Below are 23650 nucleotides of genomic sequence, written 5' to 3'. Positions count from 1 at the left end.
CGATGCCCACCCCTAGTCACAATGTTACAAGAAAGAAGAATTAAGATTTCCTCTGTGTTCCGCTGTGGCTCAGTGGGTAGAGCACAGCGCTAACAACGCTTAGATTGTGGGTTCGATTCCCGCTGGGACCGTATATACTGAAAGATGTACTGCAATGGGAGTCGCTTTGGATAAAAGCGTAATAAATAAATAGACCCTCCTCCACCACCACCACCACCACCACCTCTGCATAAATAGACCCTCCTCCTCCTCCACCACCTCTGCATAAATAGACCCTCCTCCTCCTCCACCACCTCTGCATAAATAGACCCTCCTCCTCCTCCACCACCTCTGCATAAATAGACCCTCCTCCTCCTCCACCACCTCTGCATAAATAGACCCTCCTCCTCCTCCACCACCATCTCTGCATAAATAGACCCTCCTCCTCCACCACCTCTGCATAAATAGACCCTCCTCCTCCTCCACCACCACCATCTCTGCATAAATAGACCCTCCTCCTCCTCCACACCACCACCTCTGTATAAATAGACCCTCCTCCACCTCCACCACCACCTCTGCATAAATAGACCCTCCTCCTCCACCACCACCACCTCTGCATAAATAGACCCTCCTCCACCACCACCACCACCACCGCATAAACAGGCCCTCCTCCGCACCAAGTGCCTCCTTTCTCTCTCCTCCTCGCTGACAAATAGGCAAGACAACAGCGGTTCATCTTCTCACACGTCTCCCGCTGGGAGCCTGTTGAGACGAGGATGTCTCGAGCCCACGTGGGGGTTGATGTTGGCGTGGTTACGGATCCCGTCGGCTCGCCTCTCCGCCTCGTCGCTCCACTCAACCCCCCGCCCGCCCGCGACCGCCCCCCCCCCCCCCCCCACTCCCCGCTGAGCTGAGCGCCACCGTATTACTGAGAGGCGTCTGAGGGCGATCACAGAATGCCTTGAGGAGAGGGGGAGGAGAGGAGAGGAAAGGAGGAGGAGGGGAGGAGGGGATGAGGGGGGGGGAGGAGGAGGAGGAGGGAGGAGAGGAGAGGGGAGGAGGAGAGGAGAGGAGACGAGAGGGGAGTGAAGAGGAGAGGGGGAGGTGCAGAGGGAATTAGAGGGGAGGAGAGGGGGAGGGGGAGTGAAGAGATTTGCGGAGAGGAGAGGAGAGGAGGAGAGGAGAGGTGCATTACATGTACGTGTGTCTCCGGGGGTGTGCTCATGTAATGAACACTCTCTGATCTGGCAGGACTGATTCACTTCCTGGAAGCTCCTGGTTTCCCAGGAGACCATACATATTATGTAACAATGTAGTCATGACGATGGGGTTAAGCCCCGGGCTTTAGATGACTTCATACAGGGAGTGGACCTTGAACAGTAATGTAGTACTAGTTATAGTGTGTGTGCTATTTAATTCTATGTAAGTGTCTCTATGGCAATTAAGTTACTGTACACACCATGCCTTTACACACAGACACACACACACACAGACACACACACACACACACACAAGCACACACAGACACACACACACACACACACACACATCGACACTTGGAAATGAGGACTTCACGCTGACGTCTGTATGATCAATTGTGATAACTCAGTGATAATGACAGTGACCCGATGCGTGTGTGTGTGTGGGTGTGGGTGTGTGTGTGTGTCTGCGTGCATGAGACGTGTGTGTCTGTGCATGCGTGCGTGTGTGTGTGTCTGTGCATGCGTGCGTGTATGTCTGTGTGTGTGTGTGTGTGTGTGTGTGTGTGTGTGTGTGTGAGTGTGTGTCTGTGTATGTGTGTGTGTGTGTGTGTGTGTGTGTGTGTGTGCGTGCGTGCATGTATGTCTGTGTGCGTGCGTGCGTGCGTGCATGTATATCTCTGTGTGTGTCTGCGTGCGTGAGGCGTGTGTGTCTGTGCATGCGTGCGTGCGTGTGTGTGTGCATCCGTGCGTCCGTGCGCGCGTGTGTGTGTGTGTGTGTGTGTGTGCATCCGTGCGTGCGTGTGTGTGTCTTTCTTCATCCTACCAGCGGCGGTCTCTATTGGCTCAATTAGTGTTCCGGCCCGCTGGGTCAGTACCGACCTATCAAATGTCAGGGAAGCAGCGCCGCGACAGCCAGCCGGCTAACGAGCTCCTCGTTAACAGACGGTACCGGAATACCAGAATAGTTCTGTCTGTCTGTCTGCAGCGGAGAGAGAGAGAGAGAGAGAGCAGCGTCTGGGGTCAGACAGGAGGGTGGACGTGAGTCCAGGTGTCCATGGAGACGGTGGTGTTGAACCGAGGGGTCTTTGTTTGCGAAGAGCCCAGATGCACACTTGTGCGTACGTGTGCGTGCATGCAGAGGTACACACAGACAGACACAATCACAGACAGACAGACACAGACAGACACATTCACAGACAGACACAGACAGATACATTCACAGACAGACACATTCACAGACAGACACAGACAGACACATTCACAGACAGACACAGACAGACACATTCACAGACAGACAAAGACAGATACATTCACAGACAGACACATTCACAGACAGACACAGACAGACACATTCACAGACAGACAAAGACAGACACAGACAGAAACATTCACAGACAGACACAGACAATAATAATAATAATAATAATACATTTATTTTATAAGGCGCCTTTCATGGCACTCAAGGTCGCCGTACAACAAATTTAAAAACAGTTATAAAATTCAAAATACAAAATACATAGAAATATACAGTATAAAACATAGCTAGTAGCAGAGCAGCACGGGAACAGTAAATCAACAGGGATAAGACAGACACATTCACAGGCAGATAGACACAATCACAGACAGACAGACACAGACAGACACACACACACACAGACAGACGCAATCACAGACACACACACACACACACACAGACAGACACACACACAGACAGACAGACAGACAGACAGATACACACGCCCACACACACACGTGTTGTGTTCTGACAAACTCAAGGCATCTAGCTGTGAGAGGAATTGACCTGGTAGAACTAGGAGGGTAATAACTGTAATAATTGTCGACAGTGTAATTATTACATTATTGTCAAGTCAATATAACAAAGAGCTGTCTGCCTCTGGCAGAAACGAGATATGTGAATATTTGACATTTAGCAGATCTCTTTATGCAAAGCGACTTACATTTAATACATTTGTCGAAGTAAGTGAATCATCTGTCCATCATCGTCGTCATCATCAGTCATCGCCAGGAAGAAGAAAAATAAGTAATCCATACTCTGCCCACAGGCCATTGGCAGTCAAAATGCTAGAAGATTTTTTTTTATTTTGAATATACTTTATAATAGGGAGAGATAAGTCAGATGGGTCCACTTCAGTACTAGGGGATTCAGATTCAGATTCAGACAACTTTATTGATCCCACTGGGGGCAATTCATTTGTAGCTTTACTCCTCATTCAGACACAACCAACGTACATATACTATCAAGCATGTGGTATGAAACAATTAATCTTTCCCTGTTATAAAATAGATTCTAATATCTTGCATATCTTGCTGGCCGACTGGCTCCTCCACATCCGCCTCTACGGGGAGGCAGCACTCACACTACCCGGTCACGACCTTTAACCTTCCCGGCGCCCCGCTGGTGGAACGAGCTTCCCACTGCTGTTAGGACTGCAGAGTCGCTACCTATCTTCCGCCGTAGACTGAAGACCTCCATCTCTTCAGGCTCCATCTTAACTGTCCCTCCTGAGACTTCTCTCTCCCCTCTACTTCCCTGTAGAGTTTCTTTACTGTAATTTCTTTCTCTTTAAAAAAAAAAATCTTCCTTCTTTTAGCATTATGACTGCCAATGGCCCCTGGCCCGAGCATAGATTCCTTTTTCTTGCGATGACTGAAGCACAGATGATTCACTTACTTACACGACATTTGTATTTGTTGTAAGTCGCTTCGGATAAAGGCGTCTGCTAAATACGAAAAAAATGGAAATGGAAATGAATATCTTGTCGTGCGGGCAACGGAATGAGGAACGGTACACCCAAATGGCGGCGCACCCAGACCGGCGCCAGAGGAACGCCCTTGGGCGCCGACCAGAGGTGAAGCAACAGCGTTTATCGCTCCTCATTACTCACAGTAACACTGACAGCTCATTGGTCCGATTTAATTGGAACCAAATTTGATATTCATAAATTCACAATAGGCGACCCCATTAACGGCACTGAGAGTTTAATTATTTCCTATGTTTAAAGGTTAAGCCCAAAAAATATATATATTAAAAATATATCTACATACTACATCATGGCTTCTTAGCCTGCTGATAGTAGGAAGCACTGCACTTTGGAAAGTTTGCTTGAACTGAGTTCAGCAAGCAAGTGAGTAGGCAACTCTCCCAGGCCACTGCCCCCCTCCCCCCTCCCCCAGGTCCACCCCCGCCCCCCTCCTCCACCTCCTCCATCTACCCCCCCCCCCCCCCTCAGTTACTAAGCCCATTGCAGCTCACACACACACACACACACACACACACACACCCTGCCGCCATAAGCCTCGCAAACAGTCTATCTCAGCTTGGCCTGAGGCGGAAAACATTTCCTCCTGTGAGGAGATGGAGTTTTATCTCGTTCCCCCACTGCGAGAGCAAAGATTTATCGTCAGGGCTACAAGCTCCTCGTTGCCGGTGGGAAACCTTCGCCTTTAATTGCTAGCACCGCCACCGCAGCCCCCACGCTGGCGTAGGACCCCGCTCCTGGGTGGGGCGGGGCCCCCTCGTACGCCTGCCCCTGGCCTACCTAAAGAAATGTGCTCTGAGATCGATAAACAAGGGCTAAAATTAGACCCGGAGCCCGAGCGAGAGGAGCGAGGATGGTTCCTACGTGATCAAGGTCATCGGAGATTTCTCCTCCTGTCTCTCTCTCTCTTTGATTCTTTTCTTTTCTTCCTTCTCCTCCCCCCTCTTTTTTTCCCCGAGAGGAAAGGAGGTGGAGTGTGTGTGTGTGTGTGTGTGTGTGTGTGTGTGTGTCTGTGTGTATCTGTGTGTGTCTGTGTGTGTCTGTGAGTCAGTCTGCGTGTCAGAGGTGGTCATCAGACGTGTGTGCGTGTGTGTGTGTGTGTGTGTCATCAGACAGTGGCTCTTTGTCTCCTCCTCGAGTCATTTCTATAGATGTCTTCGACCGGTGTGCCGCTAAGTGGTGTGTGCGTGTGTGTGTGTGTGTGTGTTAGTGAGTGCGTGTATATGTGCGCGCATATGCGTGTGTGCGTGCGTGCTTGCTTGTGCGTGTGTGCATGTGCATGTGCTTGCCTGTGTGTGTGTGTCAGCCAGCCAGCACTCATGTTAGGACTCCCAGCCCAGAAAAGCTTCACAATAACCCTTGAGGTGAGGGAGGGTCACACACAGAGGTAGAGGTCACACACTGCACAACAGGCAACACCTTGCTGAAGTACACACACATACGCACACACACAGACACACACACACACACACAAATGTGCAGGCACAAACACACGCACACAAATGTGTACACGCACGCGCGCACACACACACACACACACACACACACACACACACACACACACACACACAGAGGCGCGCGCACACACACACACACACACACACACACACTCACAAACGTGCAGCTTTAAAGATTATGTTTCCTCTATCTCTATGGTTACCTGCCACCTTATCTGCAGTACTTAGATTAGATTAGATTAAACTTTATTGCCAATGCAGAGTGCAAGTACAATATCCTCTGTTTGTAATTGAGGTCCGTATATCGTAGGGTGAACGTGAAGAGCTATCACTTGTGTATAAATTCCAATAAAGTACCTGTCTCTCTATCTATCTACCTATCTATTTATCTCTCTCTATCTCTCTATTTATCTATCTATCTATCTATCTATCCATCTATCTCTCTATCTATCTAACTAAAGACCATAACAGAGATCAAAACTGATCTCCTATCCTCTCAGAACGGCCTTGGTTGGAACATAATATACAAATGTTGACATTTCTGGTGTGTGTGTGTCTGTGTGTGTGTGTGCGCAACATTTTAATCATACTGTCACCCTCTCTCCAAGGTAATATCATACAGTAATGTCATCCAGTACACCGAAAATGACCAAGGCTAAGTCAGTTCACCGCCTGAAGCAAGATATTCTTCGAACAGGCCAGAGAGGGTTGAACAGAGGGCAGCTTCTTTGGAATACATGGAACGGAATACAGTAACGGAATACAGAATGGTACCATTCTGGCCACAATGAGGCCCGTCCTCTGATTTCCACCTCCGCCAGCCTCCCCTCGTTCCCCACCGCTTCAGTCGGCGGTGTTCAAGGTTTCAAGGCTTTACGCAACCTCTTACATTCTGCCCTAGACGCCCTACAAGCAAACAACTGGGATTGACCCGATAGACACACCGTACCGTAGACCCGTCAGCCAATGGGACGACTGTCCTGTATCTTGTTGGGCTATCCCGTAGGGGGCGGGGGGCTACAGACAGACAGATCTGATAGGTCGGTGTGGACGTCAGGCGATATTTAAGGCTCTTAAATCAGCGGTTTTATTCAGAGACGGTATCTCAGTGGCGTTGTGTCTCTCTGTGTCTCAGAGCCCCTGAGCTGTCTCTCCCTCCTCCGGCAGGCTTTCTGGAAACTGAGAATAGCTCCTGGGGTTTTAGAATGATGGAACCTCCCCCCCCCCACCCACCCCACGCCCCCCCCACCCCCCTCCCCCTTCTCCCGTCCACTAAATCTATTATCCCATTCTGATCTCACAGCACGACTGGCAGAGATATTTCATCTCCAAACAGCGATGCTAAATAACTTTCCCGGGCCTCCTAAAGATTCCAGTTCTACCTCTCAGTTGTGCAGGCTTGACCTGGCATGAGTGATGAAGTCATCCTCCATGCTGAATACCAAAGTGGTTCCGATCCGTAGACTGTAGCGAAGCGTGCGGGAGCAGTATAATGGTATATTTATTCTAAGTAAGCTATAACTTATTGACTGATCACAGTAAAGAAAGATAGATGTTTGGCACTGGTAGTTATTCAGTAACGTTTATTTGTTATGATGACCCTGTGCAAGCCCGTCACTATGGGCGGGCCTCAGGGGGCCAGGCCCGCCCACAGACGTGCTGGTGCCCCCCCAACTGGCAGCCAGATATATTAAAAAAAAAAAAAAAAAAAAAATCTTTTATTATTATTCATATTTTATGTTAAATGAAGACATTACAATTGAGAAACAATAGTGTGTTTTTCATTTTGTTGGACGGGGTTCTAGTGACAACCAATCATTTGAAAGGAAGTTGAAATATTGCACGTTACGCACGCTGCTGCTCCCGCCATTTCAGTTGTGTGAGTACTGAGCAGTTGAGCAAGATCTGCGCTTTTTGATGGATAAAGCTTTTTGAATAAAGATGGATATAAGAAAGTGGATTACCGGTAAATCCTCGAAAGGGCAGCTGCACCAAACCCCAATGGACATAGCACCAGCATTAGAGAATGTGGGCGGCCTGACACTAGTGTAACAGGTTAAGGAAGGAGTCATATTTTTGTAACCTTTCATTTTATATTTTGTGGTTAGGTAAGTTTTATTTAACCAAAATCTGGTATTGTTCATTGTAATTTGTTGGTATTGGGAGATTTGTGTGTAATTGCGCCCCTAGGGGGCAGTGGTGGCTATAGGTTGTATTTTCCGCGTTTCTCTCTCAGTCTAATTTCTATGAGACGGAGAGAGGTACGTGTCTACAGCAGTGCAATGTAAACTTATAACATACCTATCATAACTTTAATTTGAGTGCACATGAGAAGTTGTACATGCATTTAAGGATGAGTGCACATAAATTATGTCATGTTGTATCGAAAACATTGGTGTTTTGAGCGTTTTAGAGACTTTAATTTAGCTAACCTCGTGGTTCATTTTTCGGTATGCTAGCGCTCATCACTGTGTCAGCTAGCGCTCGTCACTGTTCTCCGTGTCAGTTAGCTGAAATGCTTCTTTTGTGCTAGGTTGACTCGTGCTGAGAAGACACCTACATGTTTTGATGTTTCATTCCAACATTATTTTTGTGTGCATTGTACAGATTAAAAGTGCCTAAAGTACACATCAGCGTCCTGTCATCGGTCAGCACAGAACACAACGCAGGTAGTCGACTCGAGACAGACCGAGCCGGTTACACTAGCACCCCGACAGCGACTACTAGCGAGGTGAGTTTAGCTACTAGCCCAACAAATGTTAGGGCTACTAGCCTTGCTAGCCCCCCGACGACTAGTGTTCATCTTGGTTCAGTGGTGGAGCCATCGGATGACCTTGGGATGGACCAGCCTAAACAGCTTATTTTGACCAAATATCCAGTCCGGATGTTTGGTGCAAAAAAACGATCATTGGCCTCTAGCTGGTATAGGAACAGGGACTGACTTGAATATTCTATGAAAAAGGACGCCGCGTTTTGCTACGCATGTAGAAAATTCAAATCATCTGATGCAACCTTCTCCATTAGGGGATTTAATGACTGGAAACATGCCGTTGAAACAAACAAGGGCTTAAATAAGCATGCAAACAGACTACTACAAAGCGAGAACATGGACCTGTTCACTGTGGTTACTCTTGTGAACAGTGCATCTGAATGCATACAATCACTGCGCACAGAGGATGAGTTTACTGCGCTCTGGGACCTCTGCTCTCCTCCAGCCTCAGCCACTGACGAGGCTGGTCCCAGCTGTCCAACTAAGAGAAGACGCACAATTAACAAGAGCTTTGGTGCATTTGTAGTTGAAGGAACGGTTGGACAGTCACAGAGGGACACTGACGAAAAGACAGAGTTCCTGAGAGTGTTTTACAGTGTTATTGATGCTGTGCAAGGAGAGATGGATGCGTGTTTTGGAGAGCGCAGCTAATTTTAGCTTAGGCCTACTCGGGTCGACAAGGCCTTGTAATAAACCAGCTTCGCCTGTGTTTATTATGTTATTTGCTGCATTCTGATAATTTTAGGTCTAGTCTTCATCGGTAGGCTACGTGTCCAATTTAGCCTCTGCAACCTACTATGCATGTCAGTGTTGCATGACGAATACCATAGCATATCGGATTATATAAAATAGTTAATAATAATTGTGCCCCCCCATGCAGTTCATTGGCCCACCCTAAGACTGGGCCCTGGTGACGGGTCTGACCCTGTGTCTGTTTTATTCGACTCGTTACCTAAGTGTGTGTGTGCGTGTGTGTGTGTGTGTACGTACATGTGTGTGCTTTTTGTATGTATGTGTGTGCTTTTTGTATGTGTGTGTGTGTGTGTGTGTGTGTGTGTGTGTGTGTGTGTGTGTGTGCGTGTGTGCGCATGTATGTGCGTGTGTGCGTACAGCATTTCAAACATATAGATCAAGCACCAGAGTAGGTGTCGTGTTTTTTTATGTCGAAGGCCAACCTTGGACGGGAGGGAATCATTGTAGTAGTTGAGATTGATATCCTTTACGACTTAGTAGAATCTAAGACCATGGCAGAGATGGGGTTTCTCATGCTCAAATCACCCACAAGAGTGCAGTAAGCCGAAACCTGAGAGTGTTGCTTCCCCCAGCAGTGTGTGCAAAGGGCGGCCATTCTTACTGTTCACAGGCTAACTGAAAATGAGGTGCATTACTCACTTTAGCATTAGCAAACGCTGACTGAAAATGAGGTGCATTCCTCACTTTAGCATTAAAGAAACAGGAAAGTTCAGGCAATACCTTTGAGTTTGCTGTGTTTATGTGGGGGAAAACAAAGGTCGTCTGATGGAAACCTACGATACAGCTTAGAGTCTTACATCAACACCATAACAACGGCTTTGACAGAGCGCCCCGTGTGAGTCTAGGCATCCTTGCTTCCTGAGTAGCCCAACAGAAAGAGATGTGTTGTTTCCCCTAAGAGAGATGTGATGTTTCCCCTAGCCATTCCCCCCCTAAGGCTATTACCTCACGGTTTTGTTCGTCCCCACCCAAAAAATAAGCCATTATTTAAATTGCCGCTAAGCTGATGTCTTAGCGTCACACATTCCTCAAGTGGTGTCAACTCCTTCCGAACGATCGGAATTCTAAATGACAAACAGCGTTTTGGAAAATTGCCCGCGTCTTCTGGGGATTTAAGTTAATCTGCAATCCAGCAAAAAAAAAAGAATTTAATGTAATTAAAGAGCGCAGCGATACAACGTCGGAACTGTAGAGATCCCCTCAGAGAGTCGGTATCACATCCTCGGAACCCAGTGACGCTGTTCACATCATCATGTTTTGGAAAATCCAATACTCTGTCTGAACCCAACAATCCAACATATCGGACATTTCATAATCTGACGCTGAGAGGAATTGAATGTTGCTGCCCCCATCCAGGACCGTCTGTTGAATAGAAAGTGTGTGGAGTATCGTATTCTGTGGGAGAGTCGAAGTATGTTGTGAATAAATAACCAACGCCGAGCAGCGACACAACACCCACTTCCTGTTGAAGCCCGCTGCTCTGATTACTTTTCTTTATGACGATACGATACAATAGCTTTATTGTCTCCATTTGCATGGAAATTCAGTTAAATCAGCATACAAAATACACACAATCAATACACACACATTAGAGGCGCCCGGGGGGGGACAAATCAGAGGAAGGGGCTCATTGTAATGCATGGAATGGAATGACGAACGCTGATCCATTTGACACCATTCCTCATTCTGTTTCATGCAGCAGTACAGCCCGTCCTCTGATTTCGACCTCCACCAGCCTCAGCTGATGTTAACTACAACATCAGCAGAGCCCCCCACCTGCCGGCGACCCTGTCGGTCCTGAGAAGGCCATGTCTTAACTGACAGCCGTATTTCATTGTGGATCTCATTCTGTGTTCCACCGTGGAAATTGGACGAGTATAGAGTACGCTAGGAGCAACCTTCGACGTCTCTTTCTCTTTCCTCTTCTCTGTTAATAACGCGTGTTCATTGTCGAACAGAGAGAGCGGAAGTTCTATTGAGACTCCAAGGGCGTCGGTGTTCCCGCTGAGACAACACTGACAGGAGCAAGAGGAGAACTCCTCGGTCTATATTTCCTTTTAAAAGAAGAAGCGATCCATTGAGGAATGAGGGTTCGACATGAACCTCATCCGCTCGGGAGGGAGGGAGGAGGACTCGGGAGCTAACTGCAGGAGACGAGCCCTGAACACTTCATCCCGGGGAGATAGACGCCGGCCTCCCGGCTCTACGCGCGTTCTGACACCCCTGTCCTCGTTCTGAGTTAACAGCTTCACCCGGTGACGTTACAGTGGCGGTTACGCCGCCGCGCAGAACCCGTGACTCTTTTTTGTCACTTACGTCCTGTAGTACCGTCACTTTGTATCTTGAAATGTAGCTTGACGTGTTATTACCTTGTGTCTTGTGCTGCAAATGCAATGTCAGGAACCAAAGAAGCCTAAGAATTTTACTATCTTACACTCGTGTAATGTGACGTAACAATATACTTGAAACTTGAAAACTTGAAACTCCTGCATCACTCCCCCATCTCTCCCCCATCACTCCCCCATCTCTCCCCCATCACTCCCCCATCTCTCCCCCATCACTCCCCCATCTCTCCCCCATCTCTCTCCCCATCACTCCCCCCATCTCTCCCCCATCTCTCCCCCATCACTCCCCCATCTCTCCCCCATCTCTCCCCCATCACTCCCCCATCTCTCCCCCATCACTCCCCCATCTCTCTCCCCATCACTCCCCCCATCTCTCCCCCATCACTCCCCCATCTCTCCCCCATCTCTCCCCATCACTCCCCCATCCCTCCCCCTTTTCTGGGGCTGAACACGCCGTGTGTTCTGCCTCCTCACCTTCATGTTCATGTGTGGTATCAGATGAATAGCTAACCTAGCCAGCGTGCCAAGCGAGCGTGTTTCCATTAAGGACAATGACATCGTTGTCTTAATCGGACACGTTTTCAAAAGAGCTAAATTGGCCATAAGTCTGGGACATAAAGTCAGAAATGCCAGAGAAGGTGGGGAAGTGACAGTTACATTTCCATCCACGTGGTTGTGAATCCCGACGATCAGTCAAACAGGCTGGACGAGGGGGAGGGAGGGGGGAGGGAGGGGGGAGGGGGGGCTAGAGAGAGAAGATTAGAGAGAGGCAGACAGAGTGAATATGAGAGATAGAGAGAGAGAGAGAGAGAGAGAAAGAGAGAGAGAGAGAGAAAGCTAGAGAGACATAAAGAGTGAAAATGAGAGATAGAGAGAGAAAGACAGAGAGAGGGGGAGGGAGAAAGAAAGAGACAGAGAGATAGAAAGAAAAGAGAGAGGCAGACAGAGTGAATATGAGAGAGAGAGAAAGCTAGAGAGAGGCAGACAGAGTGAATATGAGAGATAGAGAGAGAAAGACAGAAAGAGAGAGACAGAGGGAGAGAGAGAGAGAACATTAGAGAGACAGAGGGAGAGAAAAAAAAACTAGAGAGGCAGACAGAGTGAATATGAGAGATAGAGAGAGAGAGAAAGCTAGAGAGAGACAAGTGAAAAGGGAGGGGGAGGAAGAGAAAACAGAGAGAGAGAGAGAAATTAGAGAGAGAGAAAGAAAGAGAGAGAAAATGACAGAAAAAGACCACAGACAAACACAGAAAACAAGAGAGAGAGAGAGAGAGAGATGGAGAAAGAGAGAAGAGAGAGGAAGGCATTGATCACCGGGAGCTAATGGTCGGCCTGGGCCTCGACGCGCTACGCTCTGGCATGTGAGTTGAGCCTGACAAGCCGCCCAGACTGACTGCCCCCCCCCCACCCATCTCCCCCCCACCCCCCGATGGGGCCACAAGGTCAACCATGTGGTCATATCGGACGGCATTACCATCGGATAGCCTTGACATGTCGTAGACTGTCAGGAATGATGGGTAGGAACGGGCCGCTTTAAGCACAGGCCTGGGAGCAGTTCTATTTGATTATCGGAGTGGTGCAGTGTGTGTTTCTCTACCGCACAGAGAGAATGAGTGGGTGCGTTCGGTATTCCTTCTCCATGCGTCAAGTGAATTACATTAGAGATGTCATACCATCTCCATGCCCCGTCGGCGTGAATCTGATTAGAATGTTCTTTATCACATAGGGGACCATACTGAAAACACACGTCACTGCAATGTACACCTTCTATATAGATTATTATTATTATAGATGGATAGACAGACAGACAGACAGACAGACAGACAGACAGACAGGCAGGCAGACAGGCAGGCAGGCAGGCAGGCAGGCAGGCAGGCAGGCAGACAGACAGACAGACAGACAGATAGATAGAGTGATAGATTGATAGATTGATAGATTGATAGGTAGATAGATAGATAGATAGATAGATAGATAGATAGATAGATAGATAGATGGATAGAGATATACTATATTATAGTCAGCTGGAAGTCTCACGTACAAAGATAACAACACAAACAGAGAATGTTGAACCGGAAATCAACTAGGACACACGATACATTTAAAACAAAACATGTTATAATATTACCAAAAAAGAGACAGAAATATAATCCAGTCATGCATCATTTATACAGTCCAGTCAATAGCAACCTTGAACACAAGGCCGGCCGCTGGCATAAACACTCCATGCGCTTGTTTAGGGCCTCAACCGCTAGAGGGGGCCACACTTACGGCCTCGATGTACCTGTCATTAAAAAACTCCCCTTCCCCCTCTGTCGACCGAACACCCCACAAGCCAAAACTCTGCTAACCCCCCCCCCCTCAAAATCTTGTTTAGGACCACCAAAGTCCTAGCTTGAATTAAAGCACTCTCTCTGTTTGACAAACTTCTCAAATTCAAACTCCAACTGCCACAACTGCAATAACTCCACTCTGAAGAGGGCTTGAGCAGAGGTGACATGGGCCGGATGCGATATGCCAAACAATCCAGCCGTAAAATGTGCTAAACCAACACGGCAATGCCCCAGTTAATGTTATCAGACTAATTCGACGTTCGGCGGTGAGAGCCGGAGGTAGCGCAGGCAGGATCATTGAGCACTGTAATGGCCTGAGTTGTCAGAGCAGTGCAAATGTACTCACTGTCCCCCTGCCAAGAAACGCATGTGGGGATTGCGAGACCTCGTTCCCATAACAGTTGTTGGTCTCACTCAGCTGAGTTTCGGTGAGAGAGAGAAAGAGGACACTATCTTCATTAACCAGGGGAGGCTGATGGAGCGAGATAATATATCAGAGGACGGGGTTTATTGTAATGAACGGGCCGGAGTGAGGGTGCGCTATCAACCGCCCCCGCGCGTGTTTGAGAACGTTCCCAGTTCCCTCCCGTGCATTCCAATGAGCCGGTCCTCCGGTTTTCTACCTCCGCCGGCCTCCGCTGGTTCATTTGCTGTTGTTGGAGGGGATCATTAAAGCCGGCGACGAGCTGTGCAGGTTCAGAACTGGGCCTAGGGCATAAGTAGGTAGCCTGAATATCTGCAGCTTTGTATTATTTCAGAGATATTCCATGTACCATGAGATGTCAGACATAATTGCACATTTAAAAGCACAGGCCTTGTTATGACAACGCTTCAACGCGTTCTTAAGTCGTTTTTTTTCTTCGTTTTTTCTTTTTCGCTTGAACTAATAACGCTTTTATAGCCAGTCAGTATCCATCAATCTGTCCCGGCGCAGAAGAAGGAGATGAAACACGCAACGCTTGATTAGTGAGACATTTGTTAGATGAAACATGTAATCTTCTTCTTCTCTCTCTTCTTCTGTTATTTTTTTCTTTTTCAGACGAATTCAAAGCCTTCCTTAAACGACTACCGACGGACCGCTTTCTAAACACGTCTGCCGTGTTCAAGTTCTGGGCGGCGGACGCGGCTCTTCAGAAGCGCTACGGCCAACTGGAAGTGAGCACCGCTTTGGTTCTGGGGAAATCTCAGAAGATCGTCCGGAAGCTGTTCACGCTGAGCAAACGCTGTCCCAAGCAGCCTCGCATCAGCCTGCCGCGAGACAGGTAACGTACCTCAGTACTGTCACATGGTCAGACAGGTAACATACCTCAGTACTGTCACATGGTCAGACAGGTAACATACCTCAGTACTGTCACATGGTCAGACAGGTAACATACCTCAGTACTGTCACATGGTCAGACAGGTAACATACCTCAGTACTGTCACATGGTCAGACAGGTAACGTACCTCAGTACTGTCACATGGTCAGACAGGTAACATACCTCAGTACTGTCACATGGTCAGACAGGTAACATACCTCAGTACTGTCACATGGTCAGACAGGTAACATACCTCAGTACTGTCACATGGTCAGACAGGTAACGTACCTCAGTACTGTCACATGGTCAGACAGGTAACATACCTCAGTACTGTCACATGGTCAGATAGGTAACATACCTCAGTACTGTCACATGGTCAGACAGGTAACATACCTCAGTACTGTCACATGGTCAGACAGGTAACATACCTCAGTACTGTCACATGGTCAGACAGGTAACATACCTCAGTACTGTCACATGGTCAGACAGGTAACGTACCTCAGTACTGTCACATGGTCAGATAGGTAACATACCTCAGTACTGTCACATGGTCAGATAGGTAACATACCTCAGTACTGTCACATGGTCAGACAGGTAACATACCTCAGTACTGTCACATGGTCAGACAGGTAACATACCTCAGTACTGTCACATGGTCAGACAGGTAACGTACCTCAGTACTGTCACATCAGAGGGGAGTAGGGCTGCTCTGAATGCTTTAACATAATAATAATCCTCATCCTCATTCTCATCATCATGTATTACATTTATAAAGCACTTTTTATTACACAAGAATAATCTCAAAGTGCATAAAATAAAAGTTTGAATAGAAAAATGCTAAAAATATGTTTGGACAATAACGATAAAGCAGAACAAATATACTAGAGAACAACTATATACTAAATATATAGTTACATAGTAAAAGCAGCATTGAAGTCTAGGAGACTTCCTATCAGGAGCCATTCCACAAATAACTGTCCAAAGCCATCGTTGTCAACACAAACACGTCCTTAACTGACCCGCCGGGACACATAAACATTATATAAAAGTCACCTCTGTAATAAGATGAAAAACAACCTTTTTTGGGGGGGGGGCTCTTGAACCATCGTCATAGTAACGTTCCATGACAGCAAAGTACACTGTCTACTATGCAGCAATTCAATCACTGTGCACTTTGTTGGTGCTGTGTTAACAAGTTATCGGGGACAACATTGTTGTTGCTGTTGTTGTTGTTGTTGTTGCTGTTGACGTCTGGGCCAGACCTCCACGTCCTCGGCTGTGTCTAGGTAATGTAGCGGATAACCTTTGATTACACCGGAGCAATACCTCTACAGGTCTGAGCTGTCTGCCATTTAAATAAATGGGTTTTTGGAACGTGATGCTGTGAGAAAATTGAGACGAGCATGTGAAAGGTGAGAGAGAGAGAGAGAGAGAGAGAGAGAGAGAGAGCGAGAGAGAGAGAGAGAGAGAGAGAGCCAGCGAGAGAGAGAGAGAGAGAGAGAGGAAGAGAGAGAGTGTGTCTGTGTGTGTTCATGTACGTGTGTGTGTGTGTGTGTGAGTGTGTGTGAGTGTGAGTATGTGTGTGTGAGAGAGAGATAATGAATGTGTGTGTGCGCGTGTCTATGTCTGAGATAGAGAGAGAGAGAGAGAGAGAGAGAGAGAGAGAGAGAGAGAGAGAGAGAGAGAGAGAACAGGCTGTTTAGTGTCTACGCCCATCTGATTGAGTGGGTCTTTGTGATGTGAGGTCTAGAGTGCAGTGGCGTCCTATAATCAAGTCCTCTCACAGTGTGACAGGCAGGTGTTAGTGTCCTCTGCACTAAGGACCTTAATTTTCCTGACAACCCGTTACCTGTGGCTGTCACTCAGCCTCTTAACTCTGTTCAAACAAATAACAACAATCGATTCGCCTCAACTGAACCACAAGACCTTTCCCAAACGTCGAACATGAGCTAACCCTTTAAAATCCTAAAACAGGGTAAAATGAGGGTAAAATGAGATAACAAAATCATGCATTTTTGATGCCCGTGGGGGAAATTGCTGTTTGCGTCAGTGTGTTAGATGAGAAGACAGAACGTGTGGAAAATAGGACACTGACAACGACAATAGAAAATAAACACAATCAGTGTACAATTTGATATGCATATCGGAAACCGTAAACGAACCTGAATGTAGGCTACGTGCGTGCGGTGGAGGAGGCAGGGGGAGTTGTTAGACACGACGCACAGGGGGGCGCCGGCAAACTCGTAGCGAATGACAGTTACGACGATAATTCTCGGCCTCTTGGGCATTCCGGCAACAAAGAACATAACATTGTGACACGAAAACAAAGCTTTTTCAATGTGTTTTTGTAATACATATTTCGTGGTTTATGCCCTGAGCCAAGAAATAGTTTCCAAAACTCCAAATGTTGTCGGGGGGGTGGGGGGGGCCGCGGGCAAGATACATCTAATGCGGCGGCGGAATATCATAATAGGTTATGTAGATGTGCCACTATCGTTATTAAATCACGGCATGGAACGCGTCTCGGCCAATTACAGAGCTTGTTTTCATCAACTTCTTGTGTATAATTCACAGTACAGACACAGTTATGAGAAATGTCTTTGCAGAGCCAACTGCAGACTAGAAATGGGTACAAAGTAACTTTCACAGGACAGGATAATTTATGTCTTTTATGAGGGTTTGTGCTTTTTAATATCAAATGTTGTGTCGCTCCCAAAAATATCTCTACATCTATCCAACACTTATTCATAAGTAATGAAGGCAGACTGAATATTAAATGAATGTAATAGAAAATATATGCATTCAGTGAACAGTAAACCGTAGACTACATCTTCCACTGGAATATTCGGATGCATATTTTTAGTTTTATTCTTTGCGAAAGACTAGACACACTTGACAGGCTGTATCTGCTACAGTAAGTCAAGTAAAACTTTTGTCCCCGAATTTCATCAGTGTTCCTTAGGAGCAGTTACTTTTTTATGAAGCACACTATTTCACTATTAGACATTCAACTATGTTCTCAAGAGGAGGTCGTTGCATCTCAAAGGGATAAAATAAATGCAGAATAAAAAAAATATTGAAAGTACTGTAGACATAGGGGTGGGAATCCATCAGAACGCAGAGGAGACAAGACGTCCTCCAGAGACGAGCTAAACCAACCTAGGAGGGAGCTCGCATGGAGGTCTCACGAGGCCCTTACTGCTCTGGAAGTAGGTTGATAACCAGGGGAGGCTGGTGGAGGTAGAAATCAGAGGACAAGGCTCATTGGAATGCATGGAACGGATGGTATCGTAGAGGCAGAAATCCATGCATCGTTGTGACGCACGGAACGGAATGAAGACTGGTATTATTAAAACACCCGTGATACCCCTCCTCATTCCGTCCCATGCATTACAATGAGCCCCTTCCTCCGATGTCTACCTCCCCACCAACCTCCCAAGGTTGATCAGCCTGTTTGAAACCCTGCATCAATCACCACTTGACACTTACTAATGGGATTACGTTAAGTGAAAGTTAAAGCTTTCTCCCGACTCCTTGTCCTGCAATGCACTCTCCCCGTCTCTTTCTTGGAGAGTCCGACTGCATTCGTCAAACGGCAGTCAGACAGCAGTGAATTAATTTCTGTGGTAATAAAGGCCAGTGCCAAAATCGTTCAGCCGTTCAATCACGAATCAGCCCTCAAGTTTAGATTCTTAGAGTAATCCTGTTAGTGTTCAGGCGTTCTCCTTGATCACGCTTCATGTTCACTTGACCCTATTAAAGTCATAATTAAAGGTGTCACTGGTGTGCATGCTGTGGTATTAGTCAGGGCTTTATAAATGCACAAAAGCGTTGGAGTTTGATGATGATTTCGGCTGTTACACAAGTGGAATTAGAATGAGGACGGTTCCTTATTGTTCTTGTCAAATGAGTTATTACAGTGTAATTACAGTGTTATTACACAGTTGTAGGGGAAACTTCTTTTCCGTTTTGTATCTGACGTTATTTACCTAACTTAATAATATTGAGTTTCTGTTGTTGTCGTTGTTGTTGTTGTTGTTGATGTTGTTGTTTTTTCCAGGACTCCCAGGTTCTGGCTAACCAGGGCCCAGTCTCTCCTGTACTGCAACGAGCATGGCATCCTGGGCACCTACAGCGAAGAGGCGCAGAGCTGCACCTGTCCCGCGGAGCACTCCACCGCCTGCCACGGCACCGTCCCCTGCCCCGTGGAGGCGGAGGGCACCTCCTGCGCCTCCTGCGCCCCGGACAACATCACACGCTGCGGCTCCTGTCACACGGGCAACGTCCTCCACCAGGGCGTCTGCCGGCCCAACATCGCCAACTCCCTGGACCACTACCTGAACTTTGACCTGGACATGCCCGACGTGGAGGTCCGGTACCTGCTGCAGCGCCTGGACAGCCGCATGGAGGTCCACGCCATCTACATCAGCAACGACGTGCGCCTGGGCAGCTGGTTCAACCCGGCCTGGAGGAAACGCATGCTCCTCACCCTCAAGAGCAACAAGAACAAGTCCAACCTCATCCACATGATGATGGGCATCTCCTTCCAGATCTGCTCCACCAAGAACAGCACCCTGGAGCCCGTGCCCGCCATCTACGTCAACCCGTTCGGCGGCAGCCACTCGGAGAGCTGGTTCATGCCCGTCAACCAGGAGAACTTCCCCGATTGGGAGAGAACTAAGCTGGACGCCTCGCAGCAGTGCCAGAACTGGACGCTGTCGCTGGGCAACAAGTGGAAGTCCTTCTTCGAGACGGTGCACATCTACCTGCGCAGCCGCATCCTGACCGACGACCCGGCGGTCAACGAGACCCTTTTCTACGAGCCCTTGGACCTGGATGACCACTCGGCCAACCTGGGCTACATGAAGATCAACAGCCTCAAGGTGTTCGGCTACAGCCTGCACTTTGACCCAGAGGGCATCAAGGACCTGATCCTGCAGCTGGACTACCCGTACACGCAGGGGACGCAGGATGCCGCCTTCCACATGCTGCTGGAGCTGCGCGACCGCATTAACCGGCTCTCGCCGCCCGGCCCGGGCCAGCAGCCGCTGGACCTCTTCTCGTGCCTGCTGCGGCACCGGCTCAAGCTGTCCACCAGCGAGACGATGCGCATCCGGGAATCCCTGCAGGTGTTCAACTCCAAGCTGCCCAATTCCTCCGAGGTGGAGATGGGCCAGTTGTGTAGCTAGTGGAGCACCAATTAGTTTGGTGAGAGAGGGGGGGAGAGAGAGAGAGAGAGAGAGAGAGAGAGAGAGAGAGGGGGACAGGGAGAGAGAGAGAGAGCTGTGCTGTGCTGTGCTTGTGCTGCAGTGTGTGGAGCTCTGATGCTCCTTCTATTTTTTTTGTGGTCAAGATAGCGCAGACAGCCACCACGGATTTGAATTTGAACATGTACATACTTCCGGGTAGATGTTGGAATCCTGGATGGGAATTGTAGACTGAGTGTTGGTTCTGTTGGACATGGAATGATGTCATATAGAGGGATTTTGCTGATTGCAGATGCATTTTTTTTCATATACAGAGGAACTCCAGTGTGACGCTGAAGGATTGCTCTGGATGTTATCTGGATCTGCTGACGAGAGTTTTGGGGGACAGGACGTCTCCTTTTCTAACCTTTCTTTTCTCCTTTGGTTACCAGAATGATTTTTATTTAAAAAAAGAAAAAGGGAAAAATATTATGTACTGAATGAGTTGTTATGCTTAACAGTTTAACTTTGATAATCATCCACCCACCGCTGTCTTTGATATTTTTTTAATCCTTGCCTTTCTGTTTTTATCTGGCGTTAAAAAAATTCTGTAAGATATGTGTCTGTGCTTGACATGGTTGAGAAGAAGACCATAAGGGAATCTTTGTATTGATCAACAGGACTATACCAAAAGGAGGGGAACAAGTGCAGCAAACTGACAAACTGAATGACAAACAAACGTCTTAAATGTGGAGTTATCCTTTGAGCTGAAAGGAACATCTTCTGACATGGTCTGGTGAGAGGCTCTGTAAATACTGCTCCATTTAAATCGAGATGAGGAAAAGTGCACATTGCTTTTTAGATAACCAAGTGCAAAGACCAAAAAAAAAAAAAAGAAGTTTATAACAAAAACTAAAATCATGCCTTATATGGAGAGTTCAATGTTCAGATAAAAAGCACATCTAGGTTCAGTGTGTCATTTCCAAGCTCGATTTTTTGAATATTTTATTTGCAGACATTAACGTCACGTTTTTTAAGAGACCTTATATTTGCATTCTAAGGAGTACACTGTATTGTAGATTGTATATGTAAATGCTTATCACAATTCTGGTTCAAAGGTGTCAAGGAACTTGCATAACATTATTTGTACATGTGTTATTTCAAAACTTTATCGTTCAATCTACCCACAAAAACATTGGAACTCGGAATTGGAACTTTGGAGCTCAGTGAAATTCTAAAAAAACTGGATGTTCTTGGTTATGACATAATATGACAATTGCCTATAATTTAGACTGATAGTGGTGGTCCAGCAATTGACAATTCTTATATACAGTATTTCCATTTTGAAGTTATATTAATAAAGCTTGTTTAAAGGTACTAATTGGTCTTTCAGTATCTGCAAAACCTACTGTACACATTGGGAGTAAAATGAGTCACAAATCTCCTGCTAGAATAGTCTTATTTTTACAGATTATACATTTGTCAACGGGGCATACCACATACCCTTCGTCTTGACAAAGAACATCAGATATCAAAATGTCCTTCTTCAATGAAAAGGAGTTTCATCCATTTGCAATTCCCCTCAGTCCTTCCTTGCTGATAAGATGAATGTTTCTAATATATGAAGTTCAGCATTTGGAAGGTAAAAAAAAAGACAGAAAAACCATTTGCATGAGACACCTTGTCACTTCACATCAAAACTCACCGTGCGTCTGAGTGGACTGGGGGAGAAAAAGAACCTCACCCACTATTTTTAACAAGATGAGGGAAGTCACACTCCAGTTTGTAAATAAGAGTTATTCATCTTAATGTCATCCAGAGAATCAGCACTTTGCCCTTCAACTAATCCCTGGGACAGCAAGGACGCCCAATCAATCAAGGCGGAGCTATTACGCTGTGTAACATTTTCAAACATTCCCACTAGGAAAGGGGTGGAAATGGAGAGGAGGTAGGGAGGGAGGGACTGACTGACTTTTTTTTTCTTTTCGCCCAATGATTTATGATGTTTGGAAAAAGTCTGAGAATTGCATTAACGGTGTAAAATGTTGGTCAATAAAATGAGGTCCTTGTGCTTTGGGTTATTTTGTGCTGGTACCTGTAGGTCATTCGGCACAGTCATCAATTATAACCTGACTGAACAGTGTTGTTAGATAGGCCTTCTCTGTTACAAATACAGTGTCCAGTGAACAGATTCTAGATTGCACACGAGAGAGAGGGAGAGAGAGAGGTGGAGTGAGGGGGGGGGGGGGGGGTGGAGAGAGAGGAGCAGAGAGAGAGAGCAATTATAGTAAATCTACTCTATTATGCAGATTATCACATGCATTCAACTCCACGTACATTCATCTACATCCTGCAATTCGGTATAAAATATGAGCATATAAACAGATGCATTAACTTGATTGGTTAGTCTCTCATTAAATGAAGACATTCAGAAAAAAAAGCTCTTTATTTTCAATTAAAATTCACTTCATTTGCTTGATTCTAGTGAAGTGGATTTGACCCCAATGTTGATAGAAAGTGCAGCACATGTCTTTGTATTCGCATCTTCATTCATTTCTGTGTGTTGCTGTTTCACACTTACAGTATATCTGACAATAGACTAAGAGCGCGTCTGCCAGAAACAACACTTATCCAGCCACCCAGCTGTTTCCTTTTTGTCCTCTCCCCCCCTTCTTTCCTCCCTTCTTCTCCCTCTCCTCTCTTTCATGTGAGTAACGACGGGCCTTTTCATTTTCTTCCATTCCTGCCACGTCCCTCTCCTCTCCTCTCCTCTCCTCTCCTCTCCTCTCCTCTCCCCTCCTCTCCTCTCCTATTCTCTCCTCCCCTCTCCTATTCTCTCCTCCCCTCCCCTCATTTGCGGCACTTCATTGTTAGCTCCGGTCCTTGAGCTAGCTGTAGCGTTAGCGGTAGCGTGCTGCTAGGTTTGCGTGCTCAAGGTTGGATGGCTCTTTTTAGTCCATTTAAAAAGAAAATCGGCGAGCGGGGTTGCGTGACACGCGAAGGCGTCCCTGTGGAAACAAAAGCTCTTTTATAGTGTGCGAAGCCAGCACTGTCACTAAACAATGGCCAGTACAGCACAGTATGTCTTGAGTGAGGTTTGTTGTCACGGTCGTCAACATCCTACACGCCTGGGAAAGGATGATGGAGTCCATATTGTCCCCGTATTATAATCTGCATTGTGGCGACTTTCACTTATGTGAAAAGTACAACAAAGACTGTCTATGACAAAGATGTTTTGTGTACGACAAAGCAATGAAGTGATGTACTTTCTATAGGGAGACAGTTGTTGACAGTCCAATGAACAGTGGACCTGTAGTACCATAGTGTTGGAGGGCCAACCTTCAGTTTGCGACCTTTGCTGTCTTCAGCTGCCTTTTATTCAATTCTAGTGTGTTGTCAGTATTGTCGATAATTGGAAGACATTCAGATTTGAAACTTTTGTTTGAAAAGGGCGAGGGTTGACATATCCTATTATGATGTGATGGCTCTGTCTGGAAGCCTTGGAGTTGATGAGAAAAACCTCCCCCCCCCCCCCCCCCCCCGAGCGGTT

At 46.9% G+C, this 23650-nt stretch overlaps 1 protein-coding gene across 1 annotated transcript in view; it reads left to right on the top strand.

Moving 5' to 3' along the window:
* Positions 1-20103, top strand: part of brinp2 (bone morphogenetic protein/retinoic acid inducible neural-specific 2) — a gene marked incomplete at both ends in the record, with an annotated part of 55864 nt that extends 35761 nt beyond the window's left edge. Inside the window, 2 exon segments of the mRNA XM_080546400.1 lie at positions 14656-14878; positions 18975-20103. Coding sequence (XP_080402526.1) covers positions 14656-14878; positions 18975-20103 — 1352 coding nt within the window.
* Positions 20104-23650: the final 3547 nt, after the last annotated feature.

This window comes from Nansenia antarctica (assembly GCF_963989245.1).
Source record: "Nansenia antarctica genome assembly, chromosome: 16".
Classification (NCBI taxonomy): Eukaryota; Metazoa; Chordata; class Actinopteri; order Argentiniformes; family Microstomatidae; genus Nansenia; species Nansenia antarctica.
Note: the sequence above shows the minus strand (reverse complement) of the source record. Positions and strands in the feature narration are given on the sequence as shown.